At 36.5% G+C, this 24,610-nt stretch overlaps 1 protein-coding gene across 6 annotated transcripts in view; it reads left to right on the top strand.

Moving 5' to 3' along the window:
• LOC111059498 (helix-loop-helix protein 11) overlaps positions 1–24,610 on the top strand; it is a 100,437-nt gene that overhangs the window by 27,163 nt on the left and 48,664 nt on the right. For all 6 annotated transcript variants that reach the window (XM_039427775.1, XM_039427774.1, XM_039427777.1 and 3 more), the window contains one exon: positions 1,927–2,113. In XM_039427775.1, coding sequence (XP_039283709.1) covers positions 1,927–2,113 — 187 coding nt within the window. The remainder of the gene's footprint in view (positions 1–1,926; positions 2,114–24,610) is intronic.

The following is a 24,610-nucleotide window of genomic DNA, read 5'->3' as shown; positions in this document are numbered from 1 at the left end:
CATTTTTTGCTTCTTTGCTTCGTGTTCTTCGCCTTTTTCTCTTCTTCCCGCGTCGTTTCTACTTTGTTTTCCTACTTCTTACCAACCTAATCATAATTCTCCTTTGTTTTTCCTCCATAATTTTACTCATCATCACTTACATCAGTCTCTCATTTTTTTCTATAATTTTCTATTTTCCTCCGCCATCATTTTCTCCAAATCTCATGTCAATACCTTCTCCTTATGTATTCTTTATTCGTGCTTTCTGTTTTATCCATTACCCACTTTAACGTCATCCTCCAGCTATTTTTCATCGACAATCTTATGTTCTTTTATCAATTCTTCTGCTTCATCTTGTTTGTATTTTTTCAATCCTCTCTTCTTATTCCTTCTCCATCCTTTCTTTTTATCCTGCTCCTGTCCTCAATCAATAATGTTTCCTCTTCCATCGATGCTTCATACTCACTATTCTCTCCTCTCCTTTCTATCTTTCTCATCCGACTTCTCTGCTCCCTCATCATCATTCTCCTGCTCTTTTTCCTTTTTTATCTCCCTCTCCTTCTCTTTAAAAAATGCCACTTCACGTTCTTTGTTCTATCCTCTTCTTCCGACATCTTTGCTCCCTCATCCTTATTCTCTTGCACCTACTTCTGCTCCTCTTTCCTCAGCGGTTCACCTCGTGTGCTTTGCTCAGCTGCACTGGTTCACCCACATTTGTGGCTCTGCTGCCAGACTGGGATTGCATTGATATCGTTCTGTTGAGTCAATGAATTTATTTGTGGTGGGAAAATTGGCGCCAGAAATGAGCCCACACGTAAACTTGTGTTTAGAGCTCATGATCACTCAGGAGAGCTAATTACTGGGACAATTTCCGTGATTTTTTCAAGATATTCACTGTTCCATGTAACAATTTTTTTGTGAGGTATTGTTGTGGTAGCTATAGATTAATGCTTTTGATAGTTTCTATCAAGATAATTAGATTACTAGTACAAGAGTAATCTATCTTCTTATTCTAAAGTTAGTTTTTCGTTTATGCGTAAATGCCGTCGTCGACCACGACAGGTTGAAGATCTCTGATTGGATAGATTTCAGTTTGTTTAAATAACCTAAAAGATTATGTTCAATTATGTTTTAACGGGGGAGGTTGAGTTTATACTTTTAAATGGCAATATGTTGATATTATTAGAAATGTTTGATTCTTGAATAATAAACACAAATAATGAAAAGTTATTTGATCAGCTGTTTTAGCACACTTGAAATTTGGACAATATGAATGTCAAGAATGCTTGTCGTCGTCGAATGCGGAAAATTACGCACAAACGAAAATGCACCTTTAAAGCTGCGTACACATATTCGCGCTTCCAACCAGCACCGAGCACGCTCCTCCCTCGTACCACCATCGAACCACAGTCGCATCGCCCACGCACCCATCATGAACGTTATGGAAGATGTTAGATCTTCTCGCGTTCCCCGGTCGAACCACTGTTGTTCCCCGGTCGATCATCAATCGCTCTGCTGGAGTGACGTTCGGTTGCGGAGCAGAGCGAAAGTCTGTACGCACCTTAAGATATGCAGATGTTTGAAACAATTCTGATTATTCTTGCTATTTATTAAACTTCCTGATGACTAATGATATAAGTTCGACACACAATAAGCTTCGGTTGACGTGTGAGGTTCTTTCAACCTTTGGATCTTTGAATCCGTCCCTTCAAGAACATAATGATATTAACTCATGATATTCTGCTAACGAATATCAACCTCGTTTTCAACTCAGATTTCCTCATTTAAAAACATGATTTTTCAATCATAAAAACACATAATCGTAGAATGATTGGAATTGTAAAAACAGCCCTTACCACTTCATTCCCAAATTTTTGTTGAAAAACGAGGCCCAAAAAAGGTTATGTTGGCCGAGTATTGTTACTAATGGTTGATTTTTGTTTGCAGTTTGAGTGGCGGCGAGCGGCCGGAGTCGCCCCTTAGCGGGGCACGAGGGGCCGTCATGGAGCAGGAGAAGCGTATTCGACGTGAGATCGCCAACTCGAACGAGAGGCGTCGCATGCAGTCCATCAACGCCGGATTCCAGTCGCTGAGGACGCTTCTGCCGCATCATGAGGGCGAGAAACTCAGCAAGGTAATTCATTCATTCATCGTTCAAAAATTCACTAAAATACTATCAAATCTATGAGAAAACTTACATTGTGATGCAATGATTCATTAATTGATTTCAATCATTGATTTATACATTATCTCTTGTTCCTCAACAAGGTGCCTGAAAATTTCGTTCACTTGGTTCTCTGTATTGAACTTCGAACGTGAAACAGTTCCTTATGAATAACATCAATACCCCAATTTAACTATCTGTAATTTTAATCAATTCAATCAACTGTTATTGTTCTAATATAAAAGAAGTCAGTTGCACTAAATTTCTAGGTGTCCTCATGGACGAATATTTGAAATGGGACACACACATAAAATTCATTTGCAAAAGAATAAGATACATTTCCTCTAGATTCCATGAAGTAAAAAAATTCTGAGTCAAAGTCAGCTAAAAATGATTTACTTTTCTCAAGCTCAGTCTATAATATTAAATATGGGATAACCGTAACCGTATGGGGAGGCTGTTATAATAATTATAACTATAACTATTCTATAACTATAACAATGTCAATTATTGACATTTGTAAGAATTCTTCATATGCCAAAAATGAATTATTATCAAAACCATTCTAAGTGAAACTAGACTTTTCCAAAACAGTTTCAGTTTTGAAGAATTCAATGTTCTCACAATATTAGACAGTCACATGTTAAGTGTAGGCCCAGTGAAATAATATATATGATTGGGAATAAATTTAATTTCCCTTGTACAAAATAACTGCTCTCTATAAAACCTGAGACCCACCTCGAATGAAGATAATAATTAACATTTGTTGATATGTGGTTGTCCTGTTGTACAAACGTTAAATCGAAATAAGTTGTTGAATTAGCAACTACTGACAGAATCTCAGACTGTAGATTTGTAGCAGACATTCACTGGACAACCCATTTCCATCGAATAAAGAATTCCTTGTGTGTAAATAAGATTACAAAGAGCATATCAAATAACGGCTAGGAATATTTGATGATTTAGTGTTTTTTCCGTTCCGCCCCATATCGTGAGGTCTGCTGACATGCTACTCGTTTGGCAGTCGCCTCAAAGGATATCCTTGTACCGGTGATGAGACAATAAATTTGTTGTCCAAAATTGTGAGCAAGGTCACGCTCTGTCTGGCGATCAGTGAGTGCTTATTTTAAAAATGTAGACGAGCCATGTAAACGTTTGGTGTGAGGTTGTGTTGGTGGTTGGGAAGGGTTGGTTGGGGGGGGGGAGGTTGTGGCATGTTAGCTACGTGACCCGATTCCATGTCGACGGCAAAAATCTTGTGACGCAATTTGTGTCTGAACGTCGCGCCGGCCAAAACTGTAATTTGGGGTAGCACCGACCCCTTTCTCTCTTTCTAAAACTGTTTCTCTCATCACCTCATTTTATCATGATTCACTCTCTCTGTCTACCTTTGGCACACACGCCGATTCCAGGTGTTGCGTGCGAACAGTCACATATGCACTGAAAAATTTGGCTGACGCGACCTTATTTTCGAAGCTTGTTTGTTTCTTTTGACTGAATAGTATCTTCAGATACTACTATCTACTAACAGATCTATTTGTATCTGTGTTTTTGTCTCTATCTGTATCTTATATCATTCTCTCTGAATTTGATCTATTTGTATTTGTGGTATCTCCGCTTAGAAATTTATATTATGTCGATCTTTTGTGGCTGTTATCCATAATAATTTTTCGCAACTGTATTTCTTATTTGTTTAATATGTCCATCAACACAAAATTTGATAAGCTCCTCACAGTTTTCTCATCTTCATTCCCATTATTCCATTATATCCTATTGTATTAATTGATTAATGATTCTATCTGCTTGTTCCTATTCAAACCCTATTGGATGTTGTCATGACAAAAACTCCTCTCTCATTGGCTGTAGTCATGCTGACGAAATCACTGCTCCCGTATTGGTCGATTTGTGATTGGTCAAATTGTATTGTATACTATTCATCAACTTTTAATCATTCTACTCAATGATAACTATCGCTATGAAAATAATACTGTGTCATCAAACTCTGTGACGGTTGAATTTTGAAAATCACAATTGCTTGTTGACTCATGTTTGCGAAAATAACTTGAATATTGAACTTTGGGACTCAGTCTTTTGAACAAATATAATTTTTAGCGAAAAATATGTTTACTTTTCCTATTCACACTTCCATTTTGCTTGTTCATATCTACAGGTTCTGTATGCGAATAAATATTTGAAAGTTGTGTTTTCTCATTAGTATCAAGTCATATTAGTCATGGTGCTGGCTCATTCAATATTCAACGTTGTTTACACGTTTGAGATAGCTAAATACTAGGAAAAATTTCACTTGAGTTGTTTTATTTCGTCATTTTTCATTTTATGCTTTCTTGTAGTTGTATGTTGTGAAGGCTTCAGAGTATTTCATGGAATTCTTGTTTTGATAGCCATATGTACGAGTTCCAAGAAATTCCTGACAATAGGTCAGACTGTCACAGAGATTTATCATAATTTATACCATGTATCTACTGTAGTTGTTCTATGATTGGCCGGAAGTCGGAGGTAGTTGTTATTGACAACAATAAAAGTGTCATACATTTTTCTGTATTTGATTGCTATCGATCGGTATAAGCAGTAGGTTTAGAATGCGGAGGTGGTCAACAGATTTATGCTATGCAGTTTGTCAAGGATTTATGGTAATTGCAAGCTGCGTAATATACATTCAGCTAACTGTTCCATTCAGACTGTATGCACAACTGGATAAATAACGGTCAACTGCAGTTCACTTGAGTGAGATTCACTTAATACTGTCAGTGTTCTCTGTAGATATCTCCAATGCTTTCCATTCAATGAATGCTGACAGTGGGAGTCCTACTATTGTAGAGCGATATTCACTTTAATCTGTCAGTGTTCTCTGTAGATAACTTCAATGCTTTCCATTTGTTCTATGCTGACAGCGGGAGTCTTACTAAAGGTTGTTGTCTAGGATTGTGAGTGAGTTTTGCTTCTTTTTGCACGACAATCTAACCAACATCCAAGCGCCAGACTCCTTTGGAATTGTGTCAACAGCTCCCTGGGAATAGTCAGCCACGCCCTAGACGTCCGATAGCCATAAGCTGTTAATATTGTCTGAGCCTTGCTTGTCTACTATTTTATTATCATCTTGTAATGTATGAGCTGTCGTACACTTCTAGCACTAGATTTTATTGATTTCTCGTGTAATTTTATTGGATTCTCGTGCTACTAATGTTGCAGTTGCTGGCTAGTAGTAAGCTGTTTATCAGCGAGTATGTGGTTATTTACTACGTTCTTTCTTATTCATGAATCATGAATGGTAATCTACTGTCAGTTGGTGACCAAAAACAGTAGTTGCGTAAATTCCTTCAACTTGAAAGAACAAAATAGATTGTATTAAGGGTTTCAAGTGATGAAGAATGAAAGAAATTGACAGATTGTGGGCCAGCATTCCATGAATGGAAATATGTTATCAGTTGATGACTTGATCCAGTAATTGTATAAATCCCTCCAACTTGAAAGAACAAAACAAATTGTATTAAGGGTTGCAAGTGATGAAAAAAATAGAAAATTGGACAGATTGTGTGGGCCAGCATTCCATGAATGGAAATGTGTTATCAGTTGATGACTTGACACATTAGTTGTGTAAATTCCTCCATCTTGAAAGGAAGAAATAACTTTTCCTACAGTTACCTTGAAAAGTGACCATTCCTGCACTGATTACAGAACGCAAAGAATCACTTTTCCGTTCTAGTGCGCAAAGTATTACTTTGCGTACTCATAATACTTTGCGTATTATCTTGCAGCCATCCCAATCAGCTGTTGACATTGTTGGCGTGTATTTTGAATGCGAATTTGTTCTATCTATATTTTCTCTGATTCTCAAATAAATAAAAATGAGAACTCATCAAATTATACATTTTGAATATTATTAACTATTCATTATTTCAAATAATATTTTTTTCATTCATAAATTGATTGGTTGAAAAATTATTTAGAAATCAAGATTTACTCAAAATGATTGAAATTTTCAAATTAATTGGATTAATTTAATTTCTAATATGAATAAATTATCGATTATTAATTTTTAATTGGATTATCAAGTTTAAAATGAATTTAAGTTGTTATTAATAACAAAATTTTACAGACAAACATTTGATGGATTTCAGCCATCATTTTACCCATAATCAACCACTTCTCATATTCAATGGTAACTGTAGGAAAAATTTAATGTGAAATACGTGCGCAAATCTCCTCTGCTGCACTCAAGAAACCAATCCGCCCTCGCCTACGGCTCGTGCGTAAACGTTTCTTTCGGTGCAGCAAACTTTCACTTTGCGCAATAGTTGCACAAATAACTATTATTGAGGGTGTAAGTGAGGAAGAATAAAAGGAAATTGACATATTATGGGCCAGATGTAGGCATGGTCACATTTCATATAACGTGTTTCATTCCGGATTTAAACTAGCTGTTGATCTATCTCCGTTTAAACCGAGATGATGCATATGGGCCATATTATTTTCCAAGAGAGATTACAGAGTATATTCACCATAAATGAAGCCTCAGATTCACTGCAGGAATAATATTGAACGAAATATTACAGGAATAATATTATTATTGAACGAAAATTCTAATTAAATGCTGCAAATGTTAATTAATTAGCATTTGAACAAATGTAAGTTTTAATATATTTCCACCACTACAGGAAACTATGTAAATTCATTGTAGAATTGAAACTTGCTCTATGTTTCAGTTGTTCAGGAACAGTTGAAAAAACCCTAATTTTTATAGTCTACTGTACAAACACAAATTTTCATTCATTCAGCGGAATTTATTATTAAAGTCTACTGATCAAACACAAATTTTCATTAATCCTAGTATCGTTTGTGAAGATTTGAAATGCGTTTGTGTCGTTCGTCAGCTTGAAAGCTTGAAGTTGTGGTGTTGGTAGAGTTTCTCGATAGATGATTGGTGTCGATAATAGTTGGGTGTAGCTTGTTGGTAGTAGCCTAGCACTTGCAGCAGTGAACAGTCAATGGGCCGTTTAGACGTCACGTGATCTACTCGCGTTCATTCACTGCTCCATTATGATGCTTTTGCGTCACCGCTCTACTACATCACATTGTCTCTTTTCAACTTCTTATTGCCTTCTCCCTTCTGTTTATTCTAGTGCAGTCTTGATATGCTGTGAATAAATACGTTGTTCTATTAACACAAATGAATAAAATGTGAATCAACATGAAATGGTATACATCGTGTAAATAAATACCTACTATATACTCTATTAACCTGAATGAATATACAGTAAATCAATATGAAATATACATCGTGTAGATAGATACTATAAATAAAATATAAATCCCAGTACCCTTTTAAAAGTAGCCCTAAAAAATACAATAAAATAGATACTATACTTCATCAACCTGAATAAATAGGCCTCTACAGTTAATCAACATAAAATAGTATACATCCTATAAATTATTATCTTTTTCCGTTAGGGCTCCTCTTGGAAAAAAGTACCCTTTTCAAATTTTCAAACAATTTCAAAAAAGGGTACTTGGATTTTTATTTCTTATTTCTATCCTATAATGAATTGTAATAAGTTTAGTTTTGAGGGAAGACCTGTAGTGCCACAAAGATTGGATGCCCTGAAATGTGTATTTGCGTTTTGCGTGCTTCCAGGCTACTGGTTTTTTGTTTACTTGTCACACGACTTGCACCCTTTGTGTGCATAGTAGTCGTTGCGACCTAATTACAGCGGTGGCCTTGAGCTCTCTCAGGTGACAACCCGTCTATGTCTAATGCTCTAACATCTAACACCATATGTGTGCATAACCGTAAAAATATACAAAATAAAAACGTTTATAGTTCTATGGCTGTGCCCACACAGAAAGCATCTAGCAACGGAAAGTGCAGAAAATTTGGTTTTCACTTTACGTGCTGGTCGCGTTGCTATGAAGTGATTCATGCCTTGTGAAATAGAAACTTTAGTGCGTGTGCAACTTGACTATCACCAGGTTGCTCTCTGTATGTATGTAGCCCAAAGTGCTATCCTGCTATTTCAATTTGCTGATCATTTGGTCTCTTTATTTATTTTCCTCATTCATTTGATTTTTTCACCTATTGAATGATTCAAATTGAATAAATTTTATCAATTCAACATTTATTTGTTTATCAAATCAGCAAAATAGCATCCCATTAACAGACTCAAACTCAAAGAAATAACAGGACTCAAAGTCCTACATTCCTAGTTCCAAATTCCCATGGATTATAAATAGTGTCAATGTTTGTCTTGAAGCATTTCCTTATTCTTCAAGTATTTATTCCACTTACGAAGGCTACATGCATTGTCAGTTTAATCAAATCCAGATGTAAGGAAACATTCTAAAATTTTGATCTACACTTAGAATCCCTTTGCCAAAAATGAACATGTATTAGACTCTTGACGACTTTTCACACAAAGTTCATGCCACAAGGAATTCTGTTTAACCATCGTGTATTGCTTTCCGTGCAAATCGTGCAAACACACTTTAAAGACAGACAGGCAAGAGGCAAACGCTTGATGATGTCTCTGGAGAATGCTCCGGTTGTGTTCCTTGTATCTTCCTTCTCCTCCTCTTTCTTCCTCCTTCTCCTCCTTCTGCTCCTTCTTCCTCCTCCCGCTTGCTCTTTGCAGTGTTGTTGTCGGGTAACCCGGATTTGTTGTCTGACCTGAGCCGGCGATATTGATCAAACAGGCACTGACTCGCTCGTGTGGAGTGTGGAGTAGTCTGTATCAACTCACGCCCATTATTCAATAACTCTCCTCCATTCATGCTTGAATATGCTGTACTCTAGTAGCTATAACTTCCGTCAACTGTTTTCCTGTTTGAAAACACTGTTTGATTTGGATTTATTCATGGGTTGTTGCCTAGTGGAGAAATTGGTTCACGTGAATGATTCTACTCTAGAAACAGAAATCTGTTTAGAGCAGTTTTGGGCGAATGCCTTTTGTTTTTACCTGGATTGTATTTGTATATAAATATATAAACCTGTATAATAGTAATTTTTTACTTTAAAGGTTTGAAAAATCAAACAGTTACAATAAAATATTCGAAATGAAAACACAAAAATGTTGTTTCAAATCATGAATTTATTTTGAAAAAAATAATACGTACATGTTTCGACACATTATGATGTCATCTTTCTTGTGAAAAATCAGAAACTTGAAAATTGTTGGTGAGGATACCTGGTTGGGTTGTAAAATATTTCTTTATCTATCAGAGATAAATAATAAATCTCACATTTCTTTTGTAACTTGCACCAGTAGAACGATTTTTGAAATCATTTCAATTATTCTCAAAGTTTACTCAAAAGAGGCTGCTCAAAGAAATATAAAATGTACATTTTCGCTTTCATATTCAGTTATTACTCACCTTTTGCTAATTCACTTATCATTACACTTATTATAATAGAACAACAGGCTCAAGGCTTGAATTCAAACATTTTCTCATTCAAGAACATTATGGTTTATTAGAATTTATAGAAGATAAGGTGGAAACTCAGATGAAATAAATTTATTGCTGTGTAGGGAAAATAAGAATTGTTGAGCTAGAACTAATTGAAGTAAATTTCTGAAAATGATTTGGATTGAACTTAGTAATGGGAATTTAAAGAGTGAGCTCTGTTGGCGTTGTGGCTGAAGCTGTTTTGTATTTGATATTTTAGATTATTGAGGAGGCAGTACTAATAAAATTTGCAAAATATTTCGAGAACAATTGCAGGGTACGTGTCAGTTGAAAGTGGAAAATTTCATTAAAGTAGTGAGGCGGCCGGCGTTAAAAAGCGTAGCCGAGTAGCAGGAGAAGTTTGTAAGTTGCTGGTTTGAAGTGGAAGCGGCGTTCAATTTGTTGATATTGCCGGCAGAAGAGAGTTTCCCCTTTCAAAGAAAGAGGAGAGGCTTTTTGTTTGCTCATTTGGAGAAGTGCTTCTTTGCCGCTTGGCAGCTGTGCGAGGGAAGAGAAGCGAAACAGCTGAGCAGTCTGTGCTGGGGGGTTGGGACTTGTGGCCCGAATACCACATTCACTCGCTCTCTCGCTCTTTGGTCGGTGGCGGCGACGACTATTGATCGTGGCAAATTTCGGGGGCAAGGATACGCACCGGGGCAATAACCGGGTGGCTGAACCCCCCAACCACACCCTGAGCATCCCCCCTTTGAGGCTTGCCGTCGCCGAGGAAAAATTTGCCAACTCCAGAAGCATCCTGCAATCTGCTGCCGGGTTCGCTCCCCCATACCCTGGCTCAGTGATTGGGTTATTGTGCCCCTGCGTTACAGCCTAGCTCTCTTGATCTCTTTCAAACCCAATTTTTGACTGTGTCGTATGTTTTTGTAGCTTTCATCTACAAAATTCAATGATGTTCAAAATTCGGCTCGCTTTGAAGTGACACTTTCAATCTCTTCTAGACCAATTTTCCAGCTTTCTGAATTTTCATTAGGCTCTACTATAAATTACAGTAGAATATAGTCTTAACTCTGCCTATAGGTGCGTACAGACTCATGCGCCACGAACACGCTCATTTCAATTTTCTTCAGCTGATAATATCTGTATTTGTACAGAAACAATAAGATACATATAGGAAGAGCATGCGAATGAGCTATGAGCTGATGAAAAGCGAAATGCGTGAGTTCCTGGCGCATATACGTCTTTACGCACTGTAAAGAAGGTTTCCATTTCATTTCAATATATAGTTGTTTGACTTATCGATCTCCAAAATCTAATAATATCGTCAACTTTATATTGTTTTGGGTAATTCACACAAAACCAACTGTTATATTTGTTTCAAATCCAGATATTCATTAATTTGTTTCCAATGATCACATTAGTATAACATTTTTCATTCAATATACAATGTCCAATGTTCATTTTGTTGGGGTGATTATAACAAATGTTATTTTAGTTATCCGTTTTCGACCTCAAGTTCAATCTCTTTTTCTGTCCCTTGATAGTCAAATATGAATTTATCTTGATAGCATGAGTCTACTAGTTGAGTAGAATTTCTTCCCTATTTCTGTATCTACTGTATTTTGTTTTACCTATACCTGCATAGAATTTGTTTCCCATTTCTGTATCTACTGTATTTGATTTTACCCAGACCTGAATTATTTTTGGATCCAATTTTACAGAATAGCACATGGGGAAGAACCGCTGCTCTGTAAATAGACCTCTGATGAAGTGAAATAATGCCCCAAAGTGGCTTCAATAAAGTTGAGCGTTTTCCTCGCAGGGAAGCTGTCACAGACAGTAAACAGAATATTCTCGAATGCGGTTGGTGCACTATCGACAAAGAACCTAAAAATAGCTGGACTAGCAGTGAAGCCATTGGACAGTCTGGGTTTACTAGTAGACGAGTGCATTATAGAATAGAACCTATCTATAGCTATTCTCTGACAGTGTGTCTGAACCGCGAGTGGAAGAGCCTCTGAAAAGACAGGATCAAGGACATTTTGGTTCCAGCTCGCTGGCAGCCGGGCTCTCAAACGTGACTGACTGTCCGCTGGCGGCTAGTTCTTTCTCTCTATTCCCATCTTTATTCACCTCTCTATTTCCACCATCTGCCTTCCTGCTCGCACAGCCAGACAAACAAAACAAAGCGTGTTGTGGTGCTGTGGGCCAAGCCTCTCTGTACTCGGAATAATTTGTCTGACCTTGTATTGGGTCGCTTTATGGCTGTTACTACCATCTCATCACCGAAACATCACCATTCACTGCTCTGGCTAGCATGTGTAGACTCTTTGTAGTTGTGTAATCACTGTCGGCTGTTTGAACTTGAAACTGTATTGAAATCGACCAGACGACTGGTGGTTGTGGTGCTGCAATGAACCTGCCTCTTTCAATTGACCCTCCAAAACTATGGGAGAGGCTGTTCAATGAGGATACTGTATATCATTATGTTTGTATTACTGTCTTACATTGATATTGAATGATAGAATTGATTGGTGAAATTCGACACTTATTAGTTTGTTAAGAAAATGTCTTGTTTCCAATTGAATAGTTCCATATTTCTATGAGAAGCTTTGATGAATCTAGAATCTAGATTAAATATCAAATCAGATAATTAATTCACTTGAAACGTTTTTCGATTCGATTCAATTTTCAAAGTGGCGGAGAACAAACGACAATATTTGGAATGATGAAAAGTAAGTTGGTATGGCTTATGTTGGTGGGGAGTCCCTTGCGGGAAGATCTCACCACCTGAATATATAAATCAAGCCATCAATGGACCTTACGACTGTCATACTTCAGCCGGGACCGACAGTTTTACACGTGCCCATCCGATAACACGGGAGTGATCTGATTAAAAAACTTTTGGTGATGAGAGGGTTTGAACCCGGGATCTCTATGCTGCTACGCAAACACTCTATCCACTAGACCACGGGTCACTCCTTTGTAATGATAATCTTATTTTATTGATTAGCAATTTCTAGACCGGATATTTGAAATGACACCCTTTATTCTGGCTAATACTGCCCGTGCTAGAACAGCACTCATCGAATTTGTTTTCCACAATTGATATTATTTTTTGAATTGAGATACCCATAAAATAGAGTTTCAATTGATTAGCATCAATAGTAATCATTAGAAATGGAATTTGAAGAATTTATTATTATTATTTCAAGTCAATCAGTAAGTCGGTGTTTTTACTTTCCTTGCCCTATTACCATAGGTAAGGAAAGTATTGCTTTCCGAAAAAAATTAAGGTACCCCAATTTCTAAATTTCTATACGTTTCAAGGTCCCCTGAGTCCAAAAAAGTGGTTTTTGGGTATTGGTCTGTGTGTGTGTGTGTGTGTGTGTGTGTGTATGAGTGTGAGTGTATGTGCGTCTGTGTACACGATATCTCATCTCCCAATTAACGGAATAACTTGAAATTTGGAACTTAAGGTCCTTACACTATAAGGATCCGACACAAACAATTTCGATCTAATACAATTCATGATGGCGGCTAAAATGGCGAAAATGTTGTCAAAAACAGGGTTTTTCGCGATTTTCTCAAAAACGGCTCCAACGATTTTGATCAAATTCATACCTAAAATAGTCATTGATAAGCTCTATCAACACCACAAGTCCCATATCTGTAAAAATTTTAGGAGCTGCGCCCCATCTATGCAAAGTTTGATTTTAGATTACCAATTATCAGGCTTCAGATACAGTTTAAACAAAAAAATTCAAGTGGAAAAGAATAATCATGAAAATCTCTACAATTAATGTTCAGTAACATTTTCACCTAAAATTGAAAATAAGCTCGATGTTCGAGAAAATAAGATTATTAAATTGCAAACTGTTGGCAACTGTTGATTCTATTAAATCATTCACTATGAAGGGATAGCAGACTTTGTGTGTCTGCAGCGTTATTGTCCTGTCACCAGCTGGCTTAGATCTTTAAATAGTAGTCTTGAGTTGCGCGGGAACATTAGCGTCAGTTGATCAATTTTCATAACGGCAAGGAAAGTTGTGTGAGTGCGCCACACCAGATTTTTTGAATGAATTCTCTATCAGTAATACATAGTCAATATTCTCCTATTACCTTTGAAATATCATCAGCTAAGTTGAATAGAGCATTTCCATTCCTGTTTTTGGCACATCTGATAACTGAAAGTGGTGTGTGTGCTGAATTATTTTTGCAAGGCCTTGTACTATTTAGTAGTAAACACTGAGACGACCAGCGTTGTGCAATTATAATGTAATGTGGTGCTTGTCACCCCTTCTGCATCGCATGTCAGCCATCCCACTACTCAACCAATTCGCTTGCAAATTAGGTTGCAATGACCCAGTAACAGTAATAGCCCTTGCAGTGCACATTACGCCCACTGTCTAACATCCACGCTCTTCTTTCTCTTCTCTTTCACTCTTATTGTGTTCTCCGCCCTTTTCCAAGTTTGTGAGTCGTTTAGAGCTTGAAACAAATTGAGTTACTGCAACCTCAATACCTGTTTTACCTCAATTTATTGTGTTGATTTTTATTGGTGGATTCATCACTGAAATAATAATTTGTTTTTCGACTTTTCTATTTCTTGCTAAGGTTGATAATACAGTGAAGTTCATATAGATCTATTTACCTCATATTTATATCACAGTTGCTACAATGAGTAATTGATGTAAAGTAAATATTTTCTAATTGAAATTACTGAGATATTGCATTAATTAAAATTTAAGATCAAATACCTCCTGCTACCAGATGATATGATGTATGGAGAGGCTTTGTAAAGGGTCACATCGGCCTGTAGCCCTTGGAGCGAGTAAATCTTCTGCTACCAAGTTGAGTATAATTCCCAAGACAGTTAGCAAATAAGTTGCTAAAAGTAGTCAAATAAATACAAGCTTGAAACTCATTATTCTATTCAATTTTTCCACAACTGCTCGTAAAACACTTCTCTACGTACTTAAAACTCATTGTAAAAAAAAGCTAATTTTTGGGTTGCGTTTTACGCTCTTGATACAGAAATAGCTATTCTAGATTTCTTTTGTAAATAAGGAAAATTACCGTTGGAATGTTGTAACTCTCAGCTCTTGAATTCAATGACTGCAGTCACTAATGCAAGTTAAAATCAGAGGATTATTAGGCTTGAAACTAATAATGATCCCTGAGCGAACAGAGCTTTAAGCCTTGTTTTATACTTTAAATGACTGTGAATCAGAACTGTAATGATGATGATGATGATGATGATGATGATCATAAATCAAGATGAAAGGCAATAAGTAAAACTTGGCCATTAGAATTGATTTGTAGAGTTTGATTACTCTCATCAATGGGAGTTGATCGTTATTATTTGTGTTCGCGTGGGCAAAGATATTATAATCATATCATTAAGATTTCGTTTGGTCAAGGCAGGTTACTATTGCTCTTGAGGAATAATTAATTCAAGAACATGATATCATCTCATTCGAATGAAATGACATTTCATGAAGTTTTGAATTTTTTAGTAGGAACTTGGATGACAATAATTTGTTATCTTTGAAAGCAACTGTGCAGACTATTTTAAGTAATTCCTGATGACTATAGTTATGTAGGCTTACATAAAAATTTATAACTACTGTCAATCCAATCACATTGACTTCTTTATTGACATAATAATGCTCATTCAATTGAAAATATTTTTTCTATAGATGTTATTTAAAATACCTATCTATAATATTGTAAAGCTGGTAAATATCATCATATGCTATTTTTCTGTTTTTCAAGATGAGTCACTTTAAATCCTGCTACAATTATTAGCATACTCCTGTTTGGTAAATCAAAAATTTGAATTCCACGGATTCCAATTATTATGAAGCTATGTTTGATATTTATACTACGGAAATCGTTAATATTTTAAACCAGTCTTGATAATATTTTCTATTTAATTCAAAGTTCTTTATTTTGTCACTAGTATAATATCTTAGATGGGGCAATTGTTCGAGGCATATATATCCAATAATTTGTAAACAGTATTAACTGGGAAGAAACTTCCCTGGAGTAGAGACGAGAGTGAATTGTGAATGACGTTTATTTCGGCACTTCATCGCTCGAGTAGAAAGTCAACAAATCTGAAAAGACGATGGAATTTTTCCGGCTCTTTTAATCTGGAGAAAAGCTTTGTGGAAAAGTTAAGTGGTGCTCGACGATTAGGGAGGAAGCGAGAGAGAGAGGGTTGTTAAGTTGATGCGCACTTGTATTTGCATGCCATTATTCGACGAAACATTTCGTTTTTTGAAAGGCTGGAGAGAATTGGCCTGTTGTGAGGTGTAGTGGTTGTGTGAGTGGTGGGGGGATGGGGGGACGGATGGGGCTAAAATGCCGAAACCGCTGTTCCTCACACCTCCAGCCACTAAACAAGTGGCAACATCTTCCAGCCTTGAGTGTGTTTTTGTCAATAGAGGTGGCTCGAGGCTCAGGGCCAAGGATCGCAGAGTTGAGAGAAATCTCTCCAGAAAAGTCTATTACCTCTCTCGCCCCCCTTCCCACTAAACAGCCGGGAAAAGCACCTCTTAACACCCTCCCCTCGCCCCTCAGCAACCTTCCTCCCTGTGTGCTCCGGCTACAAAGAAATAACAAGCTTTGAATACTAAATACCTGGCGCACACAAATCTCGTTTTAACTCGTCGTGAAATAGCGTGGCCAGCTTTCCCGATAACCAATTACGTTGAGCTTGCGGCTCTAAATGGATTGTTAGGGCCGTGGAGGATCTCAATTAGAATATTTAGTGCTGTAGTTGTTGAAAAATTTGCAAATTATTGCTTCATTTCAATTGTAAAAATGGGAAAATCTCTATGGGAATTGGGAAATTTAGTAGGAAAATGATTAATTATAACAACGCTTCTATTTTAAGCAGCTCTTGTTCATTTCAAATTTGGAACAAAACATCATTTTGGAGTAATTCATTTTTTGCCCTTTTTGCTGTTAAGTTTGGCATTATAATTGGAACAGTTTTGGGCTTCAGCCTGTGGTACTTTTCTATAAGATGTGTAATTTTAAATGATTGATTTAATGAGAAACACTACGATTTTGTATCAGAAGCAAGCTAAATTTGTTGTATGCGTGTCACTTTTCAGAGCGACTGGAGAGTTGTTGCTCATTTTACTTTGAAATGAACTTCCATTCTCATTTAGGATGATTCATGTATGATAACCAATATTGATTATTCAATTATTTAATTTCACCCAGTGTTTTTTCACTCAAATTTTGTATAATTTTGAGATGTTTTGGAAATGATTATGGAATCAACACATGTCTTTTTATTGGGGGACTATTGTAAACGAAAATACATTCAATGATGGTCATTTCGGGACTTGAGTGATAGCTTGAAATAGACTCCAAGTGTTGAAGGACGCTAGCTGTATTCGACCCTAAAAGAGTTCTAAAAAGGGCCGAAAAGGGAAGAAAAAGTGTTGGCGCGGGGTGGAGTGAAGAAGAATATTGAATAGGTTGTGAGACTGGACTCTTGGCCAATATCCGCATTGCAGCACCGCCGCTTCCTTATGCATAGAAACGAGACCAAATGGCCTAATACAAGGTCACCCCCAACCCCTTTCCATTTCGGAACAGCAACGGTGGAAGAGGGTCAGACAGCCTTCCTGAAATGATGTTTTCTGCATACAAACGTCTTTCAAAGTTGATATTCTGTCAAAGATTGGATTTATGGCTCATTTTTGTGCAGTTCAGTATTTCATTAAAAATACCTTGTACAGTATTTACTCACTTTTTCCAACGTCTTTCAAAGTTACCATTACACTTGTCAAAGATTGAATTTATGGCTCATTTTTTGTGATGTACAGTATTTCGTAATTTACAATATTTATTTTCGTCTTGATTCTTCTTCTAGAAGGTTGATGATAAAGTGTTCAGCGGTTTTATCTGAAGTGATTGAAATCTGGATGGTTCAATTTTTTTAACTCATTTTATAATGTCTCGTTGGCTCAACTTCGTAGACCTAGGGGTGGATAGAGGAGTTCCTGTAGGATTCTGTTGGAAACATCTTGTAAATTTTACCCAGTAAATAATAAAATTTATTCGTTTATTAATGAGGATAACCTTATTAAATTAGAATGAGGAGTATTTAATTCGAAAATAATACCTTCATCCAGCTAATAAAATCTACTTATTAATATAATTACTAAATTTACTATGCTCTAGACTCTATAGTCTATACTATGCTCTCAACTTACTGTATATTGAATTTGAATTGAATAAATTGCTTTTATTGTTACATTATTTCCAAGATAATATTATACAAGAAGATATTTATAGTTATAACAAGCATTAAAGCCTTGGTCAACGACCGTCAGGGCGAGGTTTGTCATGAGTAGATTCCATACAAAATTAAACATTTTTTTTTCAAAAGTCTTACTATGTACTATTATTCTGCATACTCATTACTACTATACGCTGTTTACCTGTTCTATATGTTATTTTCTACTAATTTTAACCAGTTTGCTATCACGTTTGTTAGTGGTTTCCCATAATTAGATCATCAATACCCCTACAACCATCCATGTATTTCTCACAACAGTGTGTCTCCCCAATTGTTCTGTACCGTGTACTAATCAAAATCAATGGCGGTTGGCCCAATAAATAATGCAAGGCTGCAGACAGTGTGTGTGTGTGTGTGTGTGTGTGTGTGTGTGTGTGTGTGTGTGTGTGTGTGTGTGTGTGTGTGTGTGATTGTGTGTGTCTGGTTGCGGCACATTGCGTAACTGGTGCGTGCAGCTGAGGGACAATTTTGTGCGAATTCTTGCAGATCGACGGCGTGCGATAGATTGCTGGATTTTTGCGTGATGGAGAGAGATAGCTTGGTGTAGAGAGGGTGAGTGCGTGAGGGTTGACTGTGTGGGAGTGTGGTATGAGAGAGACAGCTTCTTTTCTGAAGTCTGCAGCTTTGTTGGTGTTGGAAAGAGAAGGGAAATGCGATCGATAGTATCGTCGTCCCCATTACATTTTCCGCCGCCGCCACCACTGCTGTAGTGGGGTGGGGGAGCAAGACCCACCCTAGCGCCCCTGTAGTAGTATGTAGTAACTGTACCCCCCCTACAACCTCCAACAACCAACCTCATTTAGGGTCCCCTTTCGCTTTTCCTAGTGACGTCATGTCTGCCGAAATTGACCGAGCTCCTCTTCCTCCTCCCACTTCACCACCTCCTCTCTATCCACCACCGCCCACATCAATGCCATCCCATCCTTTTCTTCGTTTTCGCAGTTTTCCTTATCACCGCACTGCCCGCCTTTTCCATCTTTTCCCTCCATTTTTTCACAACCACTTTTCCATTGCCGTTTTGCTCTTTGACAGGCTTTCTGCTGCTATCGGGGGCAATTAGTTCTTACCTCCGGTTTAATAGTACAACTTTTCGCCTTTGAATGATTTTTAGTAAATCGTCTGCGTCATGGCTTGTAGTCTGTCGTTTGAATGAGAGATTGTGAATTGTGAGAGGGAATTTTCTTTTTGTTGGAAAGAAGTGGAGTATCGTTTGATGAAAGAACAGCGGATTTTCCGGTATCAATTTGGGTGGCCTTTGACCTTTTATCTCTTGGAATCGGTTTCATCTTAGGATTTTCATTTTTTGCTGTATATTATTTTCAAGTTTGAACTTGAATCAATCAATTTTATATTTCATATATATTGAGTTGAACATATGAAATTCACCTTTCAAATGTTACTTTTTCAAAAGCTTTACTGCTTATTCTGTTATTTCTCTTTGAAATTTAATAAACATATTAAGCTTTAAATTTCTTAATTCATCATCTCTGATATTACTCATTCCTAAATATTGACATAATTAATCAATATTGTAATATTGTACTGTTGTTTATGAGAAACAAATTCTATACTATTCTACCTCTACTAAACTACACTTTCTCCGAGAAAGATTTAATGCTTTTTCTCTCCAATCGTCATTCAGATGAAAATTCAGACAGCCTTTATTGGTCTCAATTTTTTGTGGTAGCTAGTCTCAGAAAAATTATGTCAAATAACGTAAATAATTTATTACATCATTGTTTGTAAGATGTTATTGCTATTTGACACAAGCAAATCACTGGTATTGACATGGCTAAATGAATGTGGTGTGATTTGAAATGCATAGGGGATGTAAACAATCGAGAAAAATATAGAAAAAGGCTGGTTGACATGACAGACAATATTGCTTTGCATTTTTCCAATGAATTGAAGCTGTCAGAGGCAGTTGCATCGAGTCTGATGTGTCGTTGTAGTGTCGATTACTGACTTACATACGCGCACACGCGTGCAAACACCATTTGTTTGGAATGACAGGTCATTGAAGTATGTGGTATGTCACACACATACACACTCACACACGACACACCTGAACGATGTGATTGAGTGGTTACAAGTCTGCTAGTGATTTTATTTGCTCTGAAAATTAATAACTGGAATTCGAAATGATGTCAAGTTAGTTGTTAATTGGCGGTTTTCCATTATTTCTTATGAGATTATTTATTATTACATTACATTATTTGCAATGTTAATTATTGAATTTCAAATTGAAAACAAACCTGGGCAATGCAATTGAATCGTTGGAGTCTCCCGGCGAATTTTCTCGTTTTGTAGATAGAAAATGGAAAAAAATCATGTTTTCCCTCAATTTCTGAAAGTGTAGCCAATGTTTGTTGATGTCGTTTAATACATTTAATATCGGGGCACCGAGCTTCGCTCGTTATTTTTATTTATTGATAAACAGAACACAATTCTCTAAAATGATACGTCATCTTATGAATTTCGGGGATGCGATATTTTGATTTTTCACATAATCACTTTTTTACTATCCACAGCTGTTTCAGCCAAGGATGAATTATCCTTTTAATGTCGTTCAGCGAGTTTTCCCAAGGATGAGACCTAGAGCAATCGAATCTTTATATCATAAACCGACTATGTTCCAAATTTCGTGAGAATCGTTAGAGCCGTTTTCGAGATCCGTTAAACATAAATAACCAAATATATAAATACAGAAATTGCTCGCTTAATATAGGTCTAATAGGATATAAAACTAAAATGAAATTGTAATTAGCTGAAATATAATTAAAAAATAAAATAACATTATTCAATCCAATACTCGTTAACATGTTTAAGTAGGATTATAAAGTAGCTGACCTTACCTACCATATAATACCAGTGTCCAGCAAGGAGTCAGCATAGCAAATCACCAAATAGCAATTATTATATCTGTCATTGGTAACTTGCTCATTAGTAAAATTTTGCAATCATCACTTTTGATTGCATGAAGAATTGAAGTTGCCGGCTATACTTTTACCTTGTATATATTTTATGAGAGTTCTGGTTGCATTCACTATTGCTTTACTCAAAAAGGTTGTAGATGAATTCTAATTGACTCGGTTTATACTGGGTTGCACCAATTGAGATCAATATTGATTCTTGGTCAACAATATTAATTCAAAAGGATTCTGGTCGATGCAACCTAGCAACAAGGTTTTAATTATTTTCAAACTTCATTTTTATATTTACTTGAATTTTGATGCATTTTTGCCATTATATTTATACATTAAATTTTGTTACAGGTAAATATTGACTGTTGCAGTAGAACCTTGATCCGAGACAGAGGTATTTCATTTTAGTTATTCATTATTATACATTATGGCACAGTATAATATATAGGATACAGAGATGCTCTCGAATTTTTACTTTAAATTTCCCGAATTCGAATGATTTGAATTTTTAGATTTTTAGTGAGATGAATGAGATTTTGTCAGCTCCTTATTTTATGCCATTGTTATTAATTTTGTCAGTTCTTCATATTATTTGTGGAACTGTCAATATCTTATTCATTACACCTTATTATTTTTTATTATAAACTGTAGATATGTATCATATTTTATTATTGCGTTTATTAGTTACGTATTATGTTACGTATTGTGAGATAGAATGGTATTGATTGATAAATGTCTATTGATGTGATGAATGCAGTGCTGATTGAAAAGAAATTGGAGCATTCATCCCCCTTCCCCCCTCTGTTCACCACCACCCACCTGACCAGTCTCAATTCCTCCTACGTTGCAACGGCCGGAAACTATAATCTTTTTCTGTTTCTCCGTGTAGGCTTTATCCACCTTTCCATCCTGTGAAAGAAGAGATAAACGTATTTGACCAGAGTCTTGTCCGAGTGAAAAGAAATGTGTTCCGAGGAGAATGAGAACGAAGAGAGGAAATCTTGTCCAAGTAGTAAACGAAAAGAGAAGATTAATAATTTGGGAAAAGAGAGGAGAGACCTCCCACGCGGATTTTATCTTTGTCAATCATCTTCTGTTTCGTTCTGTTGTAGCGCGAGAGGTCTGATACTTCTTTCCCAAGTCTTTCTTGTATCTCTGTGCATCGCTATGACAGCTGACCATATGTTCCTTACATTTCTCTCCTGTACACTACTCAACTAAAGGACAACTTGTTCCATTGCAAGTCAGTGCATTATCTATGAATATTGAGTAGTCACTTTTGGCTGGACTCGAATTGCCGGGTTGTAAATGACCTGAGATTGAGCAGGTGTCATTGATACTCATTATTTATTCAGTATGGTCCAGTCTAGAAAGTATCATCCTTATTGCCAGGCTTATTTTAGGATAAAATCACTAGCCGGCTGACCAGCTGTTCCTCCGATATGCATATTTTCGAATTTCTTTCCTGCACAAGAAATATGCATGTTCCATGAGCACTTCTTTTCACCAGCTGTTCCTTTGTAGTTTCAATAGCTGATAACACTGCTGGACAGGTGCATCCAGAAAACTGATGATTCTGTAAGGAACCTGAGCTTCAAGATACTGTAGAGTTAAAAATGCTGAATTTCATTTGAATCTATTTGAAACTATAAAGTCCTGATTTTGGATATATGTGTTCATCATAGAAAAACTAAAATTACTTGAATAAATAAATATAAATGTTAATTGTTTTTAATAGATGTGCTGATTAATCATCTAGCTAGCCCAAAATAAAAACCTTAGGCTTAGGGTCATCTCCAAAGTGCAAATTCCTATAAATTACATTCTAAACTTAACCTCAAAGTATATCCTACACTATTTCACATTTTATAGTATTGCAGTACTCTAATCTGTACTGTTCATACATATTAGTATACAAAAACACTTCATTGACATGGGCTATACTTTTCAAATTAATAAAACGATATAAAAATCTTATAGCACCCTTTATTTTTAAAGTTTTTTTAAATAAAGGGTGCAATAAAATTTTTATATTGTTTTATTATATTACTATACTTATAATACTACACTCAACAAATGAAAAGTACCTCGATTCCCGCCCAATAGTTGAGGTCAGCTCAAAGTAGATACATAGAGCTCGATGGGTTCGATTCCCGGGCTGACAAATAATTTTTGAATAGCAGCGCTCATCGAATTTTCATCTAGCTGTTTACCCTGTTGTTAATATATTGCAGTAGCAGAAGTCTTTGGGGTGAATTACAGCATTTAATTTGGATTTTTGTTTAATAATAATAATTAATTCATTAGCATTTGAATAATTGCAATATCTCAGAAATGTCCATCTGTAGACTAGAAGTATATTCACAATAATCAGAAATAGTACCTTTTCCTAAGCATACAACAGGATATAATTTCTAGAAATTCAAATGATTTTCCCGTGCATGCATCAAGATGAAATTTTCAAAAACTGAAATAAACTAGCTGAAAAATAGAAATCTTCTTTTACCCAAATTTCGTAGTGTACATTTATATAATCAGTGGTTTGGTTGCTAATCAATGATTGCTGGAGCCTTGGAAGTGGCGAGAGAGACAGAGAGAGAGTGAGTGAGAAGGTAGGCTCAGGCTCAGCTGGGAGTCTGGAACCAGAGCAGACATTTTGCCGCGCTTTGCAGATGAAGTGGTGGTGGGGGGGTCCAGGGTTCGGGTCTCATAGTAGTAGGATCGCTCAGCTGGGGAGGTTGGTGAATGGTGGAGTGCTGCTAAGCTCCCGCCAACTGGGTGGGGTCGTTTCAACCCCCCCCCCCCATCCTACCCCACACCCCCGTGTGTGAACGGATCGTTATCGTTTCCATGACAACAGCCAACACGTGCGGTGTCTCTCTCTTTTTTGTCTGCCTAGCACCCCCTTGCACCCCTAACCACCCCGAAAACCAACCCAGCCCCCTATGTGTGTGTGTGTGTTGGTGTCTCCCCCCGGCTGTAAAGCGAGCGATGTCCCCGGCACTAGAAATTTACTACGACGACCTGTTTACTACTCTCGATTTGTACCCCAAAAATTCCTGATAATGAATGAATTTCGACTGGAGTGAACGCTTCCTGGAAGTGGGTAGCATTAGTAGGTAGGATGCTTCCGGTTGATTGGCAATGAATTTCAAACATCGATTTTGAATGAATTTCAGTTACGTGTTTTCCTTGTAGTGAAAAAATTTGAAAACATTTTCCTCACACCCCTACAAAATCTCATCCCTGCTTGAGAAATACGTTTCTTCTTGTGCACATGAGGATGCTTGGAAGGGGGATTTCTATTTCAATACATTTAAAAAAATCAAACTGTAATAAATTTCTATAGAGTGATCGAGTTTGAAATTCCAATATTCCTCTTTGATTTATAAACAGATTGGTTTTGAGAACCCACTATAAAGGTCACATTGTATCAGTCATGGTCACATTTCATTCTTTATTTTTTCATCCAGAATCTAGCTGATTATAGTTTACGTTAATTGATCCTCAATCGTGAATGTTATTTCAAATAAAACAACGGTTTATGATGACATATCAGCAATTAAATTTCAGTTTTTTTACTCTTGTTGGTCATCAGCTTAAAATTTGAGTTTATTCATGGATTTCAGATATCCCGTTTTAGATTATACCACGCCAACATGATACTGTCTTCCTTATACTTAGCTGTATACATTATTCTGTAGTATTGTTGAATGAAACATTTTTTGAGGGTATTGATTATGGTGTCTTAGCTTTACGGATGAGTTGTATCATGTTTGAGACCCATATTCTAGGTAGTTTTGG

This window comes from Nilaparvata lugens, chromosome 5, assembly GCF_014356525.2.
Source record: "Nilaparvata lugens isolate BPH chromosome 5, ASM1435652v1, whole genome shotgun sequence".
Lineage (NCBI taxonomy): Eukaryota > Metazoa > Arthropoda > Insecta > Hemiptera > Delphacidae > Nilaparvata > Nilaparvata lugens.
Note: the sequence above shows the minus strand (reverse complement) of the source record. Positions and strands in the feature narration are given on the sequence as shown.